The sequence below is a fragment of the Vicia villosa genome, unplaced genomic scaffold (assembly GCF_029867415.1).
Source record: "Vicia villosa cultivar HV-30 ecotype Madison, WI unplaced genomic scaffold, Vvil1.0 ctg.001603F_1_1, whole genome shotgun sequence".
Classification (NCBI taxonomy): Eukaryota; Viridiplantae; Streptophyta; class Magnoliopsida; order Fabales; family Fabaceae; genus Vicia; species Vicia villosa.
In genome coordinates, this window is record NW_026705672.1 from 242,777 (window position 1) to 247,177 (window position 4,401).

At 35.2% G+C, this 4,401-nt stretch overlaps 1 protein-coding gene across 1 annotated transcript; it reads right to left on the bottom strand.

Moving 5' to 3' along the window:
• Positions 1–448: 448 nt before the first annotated feature.
• On the bottom strand, positions 449–3,569 carry LOC131635973 (uncharacterized). The gene is made up of 4 exons (XM_058906609.1): positions 2,613–3,569; positions 2,238–2,567; positions 1,685–2,022; positions 449–1,595 (listed from the first exon to the last, which is right to left on the bottom strand). Exons 1-4 carry the CDS (start codon positions 3,567–3,569, stop codon positions 449–451), a joined length of 2,772 nt encoding a protein of 923 aa, XP_058762592.1.
• Positions 3,570–4,401: the final 832 nt, after the last annotated feature.

Sequence of the window (4,401 nt, forward strand, 5' to 3'; positions counted from 1 at the left end):
AGATCCAAGTATTCATGTGTTGTCTTAATCTCCCAACTACAATCTTGCTAAGGGTCTTATAGATAGTATTGCAAAGTGATATTGGTCTAAATTGGGATACCAGGCTAGGATTATCAACTTTGGGAATTAAGCATATGTCAGTTTTATTCACATGCATAATTTCACTTGGTTTCTCCCACATTCTAGTCACACATTCACAAACAGCCGCACCAACAATTCCCCAGGATTTTTGATAAAAGCCAGCAGGAAAACCGTCAGGACCCGGAGCTTTCCAAGGTTGCATCTCGAACATAGCTCTTCTAATTTCATCATTACTAATATTAGCATCCAGCTGCCAAAGATCCTCGTCTTCAATTCCCGGATACGTAATGCTCGTTTGTCGCCATATGTTGTATGTTGTGCCTGTAGCGAAGAGGTCCTTATAAAAGTTATTGACTAAGGCTTTGATCTAAGCATTATCTTCAATCCAATTGCCACTCTCATCCTTTAACATGAGGATTTTATTCTTTCTCCTTATCTTTACTGTTTGCAGGTGATAGTATTTTGTGTTTCGATCTCCATCAACCAACCATTTAGTTCTTGACCTCTGAAACCACATGAGTTCCTCTTGTCGCAGAATTGTTTTGAGTTCTTCTTGCAACTTCTTTTCTAGCTTAAGAAGACCTCTATTATTCTGCCTGAGGTGGATGTTCCTTTGAATACCATTCAAACGTGTCATCAAACCTTTCTTGGCCCGTTGCACATGCTGAATAGAAAACTTCTTCCAATCTGTTGCATCATGTTCAATTCTTTTAAGGTTAGACACCAAATCCTCCTTATTGTTCCAATGTCCTTTGAGTCTATCAATATACTTATTTTCAATCATCCATGAGATCTCAAACCTAAACGGCTTAGCAGCTCTATCATGATTACAACTTCTAAAGGATGTCATGATTGGATGATGGTCCGAGAATTCCACTCTCGTTAAAACTCTAGTCTGGGCTTCCTCAAATAACAGTCTCCATTCCTCATTGCATATAGCACGATCCAGTCTTTCATAGACTCTCTGACCACCATGATAGATAGGGCCCCGCCAAGTGAATTTAGGCCCATGAGCTCCAAGATCCACCAGTTTACAAGCCTCCATGTTATCTCTAAAAATCTGACATTTTTGAGCTGACACTTGACCTCCACCTTTTTTCTCATTCGCAGAGGCTATATCATTGAAACCACCAGCGACAAGCCAAGGTCTATCCATATCAATAGCAATACTCCTCATATTCTCCCACAAGTCTTTTCTGATGCTAGGGTTAGGTCTCACATAAATCACAGTAAATCGCCAGTCATTCCCATGCTTATCAGTGCCTTGCATATGAATAAACTTATCACTCTTATTAATCAGAACCAGCTGCATGTTGTCGTCTTTACTGGCTACTAGTATCCCTCCTTCATAACCATTGTTATTAACCGATATGAATTGTTGAAAACCCAATTTCTTTAACGGAGTTTGCAACTTTATCGGCTCACTTCTCGTTTCCATAAGAACAATGACCTCTGGTTTGTATATATCTGTATAATATTTACAAAACCTAAAGAAATCCTTGTCTGCTGCTCCTCTGCAATTCCAAACTATTATGTTTAAGTTGTCAATCATAATTACCAAGCTATAGTGATATGGACGACATCCCTTTCTAGTTATCAACACCCTTCAGGTGTTTCATCCACCATTTCTTCTTCTATTCCTTGGCTATTCTGTTTCTTTTCCAAGACCTCCATAGTGTGCATAGACGTATCCATACCAGCACTCATCTCTGGATCTTGTATATCTTCAAGTGTGCACTCTCCATACACAAACTTTTTTCCTGGCGGTCGAACTAAATGAACTATATTTGTGTTATTGACTTCATCCTTTTGTCCACCCCCTTGTAAATTTTGAGTTTTATCAACTGGTCCTTTCTCTCTCTTGTCTTCAGTAATGCCATCTTTGACATAGTTCTGGGTTAAGAATTCACGTTGCATGGTGGCACTATTATTTTCAATAAACTGCAAGTTTTTGTCTTTTACAAAGATCCCTTCAATTGTCTTTTTCATTGCCTCTGTATGCTTCCATGTGAAACCCTTGTTGCCATGTGTTGCTAATGTATTATCTTTTTTGCCTCTTCAACTATTTTCAAGTTGTTTCTTTTTTTCTATTTTTTCCAACTTTTTATTAAACGTCTTTTTTTTCCAACTGTATTTACACTTTTATGTTCACTTACCACATTAATTACGTCATCATTAACTTCCATTCTATTCAACGACAAGATCAACTCCTCATCATTTCCTTTATCCCCCACTCCAGCTATACCTAATAAAGGCATATCATTCTTTTTGTCCCCTATTAAATTGCATCCAATCAAAGCCTCATCATTTGTTTCCAAATGCACCGCCTGGGAATCAGCACTAACCTTCTTGGGTCCACTGGATTTTGCCACGTCACCCAAAAGTGAAACAAACCTTGAACCGGTTTTGCCGCTCCAATTGTTGACCGGCGTTTGTTTTTTCTTCAACTCTGGCGGTTTCCTCCCCAATTTCTTCTTCTGCACAACCTGTCATGGACCATCATTCTTAACACCTTCTTCTGTAGATCCAACCAAGCCATTCTCCTTTCTCATATGAATAGTAGGTCCTTTCTCTTTATCTCCTCGTGCCATACTGCCTCCATTATTATCTCTAATCGAACATCCTTCTTTGTAATGTCCAAATTTCCCACATCGTAAACATAACATGTGCAATCCCTCGTACTCAATCTTGTAGTTTCTATTTCTAATGGAAAAAATAGCCAATAGAGGTTTAGAAATATTCACTTCCACACAGATTCTGGCATATTTCCCCCTCTCTCGTTGATGCGTATTCTTATCCACTTTTACGGTTTGTCCTGCTAAATTACCAATCACATGGAGTAGCTTTAGATCATAGTACTCGATTGGTAGATTTGCAATTCGTATCCACACTGCTACATTAACAATGGCTTCACTTTCAAGATGAAAATTTGGTGTCCACTCCTTGACTGTAAGATAGTGATCATAAATAAACCACGGCCCATCCAATAGAGCTTCATTTTTATCATCTTCATGGGTGAATGTAACCAAGTAGTATTCATGACCAAGATCTATGATATTGATGATGCCTTTCTTTACCCACATCTGCTTCAGACGATTTTCCAATGCCTTATATCCTATTCTTCTTCCTAGCAGCTTCACAATAACTCCCCTTCTCCATGGCCTTTGAATCCGGTTCTCCTCAAACTTAGACAGAGTTATTTGAGGACAATCATACCCTCCAACTTTGACCTCTTTCACTTTGATCCCATTCAGCATATCTTCTATATCAGCATCCCATTCTCCATCTGCATGGATCTCTTCCTCATCTTCATTCATATCCACCAATGAAGCAGCATCTCCTCCAGTTACAATATTTCTGTAAGAGATATTGGTAGTTTTCTGTTGATTATGTGTACCCAAACCTACATTACCACTTGTTCCTCCATCACCAACTTTAGATGGATCCAGAGGCGACGCCGGAGGCGTCACCGAAAATGAGTCACTCATATTCCAAAGAAACCCTAGCAGAGCTTATGTGTGTTAAATTTTTAATATAGTCTTTAGAATTTCTACTTGTTACACAGTTTGCACTTCAAATCATATTTTATGAATTAAAATTTATGAATGATGCAGGTTGGTTCATTTAACTAACTAACAGAAAATAGTATAGGCATAAAAAAATACTCATATTATTCAATATTTTATTTTCTGATAAAGAAATTACACTAGAAAATACTACCATTGGAGATGCAAATTGGTGATATTAGAAAGTTGGTCCAACCCTTTCAACTTGCATAAAAATATTATTATAAGGACTAAAAATATTTTGCACCAACCAATAATATCTTGAGTATTTTTTAACTTTACATCATAATTATTTTGTTTGAAAAATCAACACATAATCACCTTACATATAAATACAATAAATATACAATTTATGTAATTTATATCAGGTTATAATTATAAAAATTAATATTAAAAAATTGAATAATAAAAAATTAAAATAAATAAATAAATAAATAAAAAATAAACAAAATTATAATCAATTTGCGTTACTATCATTTTCTTCGATTTATACCATAAAGTTGTTATTACACTATTAATAATTTTTATTACTCTTTATGACATTAATTATCTTTTTTAATAAATTTATAACTAAAGTACATTAATTTCTTTCTTTCTAACAAATAATTAAGAGTGTTATTTATAAAATAATAATATTTTTGCGTTAAACTCTAAAATTGATAATTATTTGAATATTTTGTTTTTTAATAAAAAAATAATTAGAAAGAAATAGAGAAAATTTATATTTCAATAACAGAAATGTTATATAAAATAA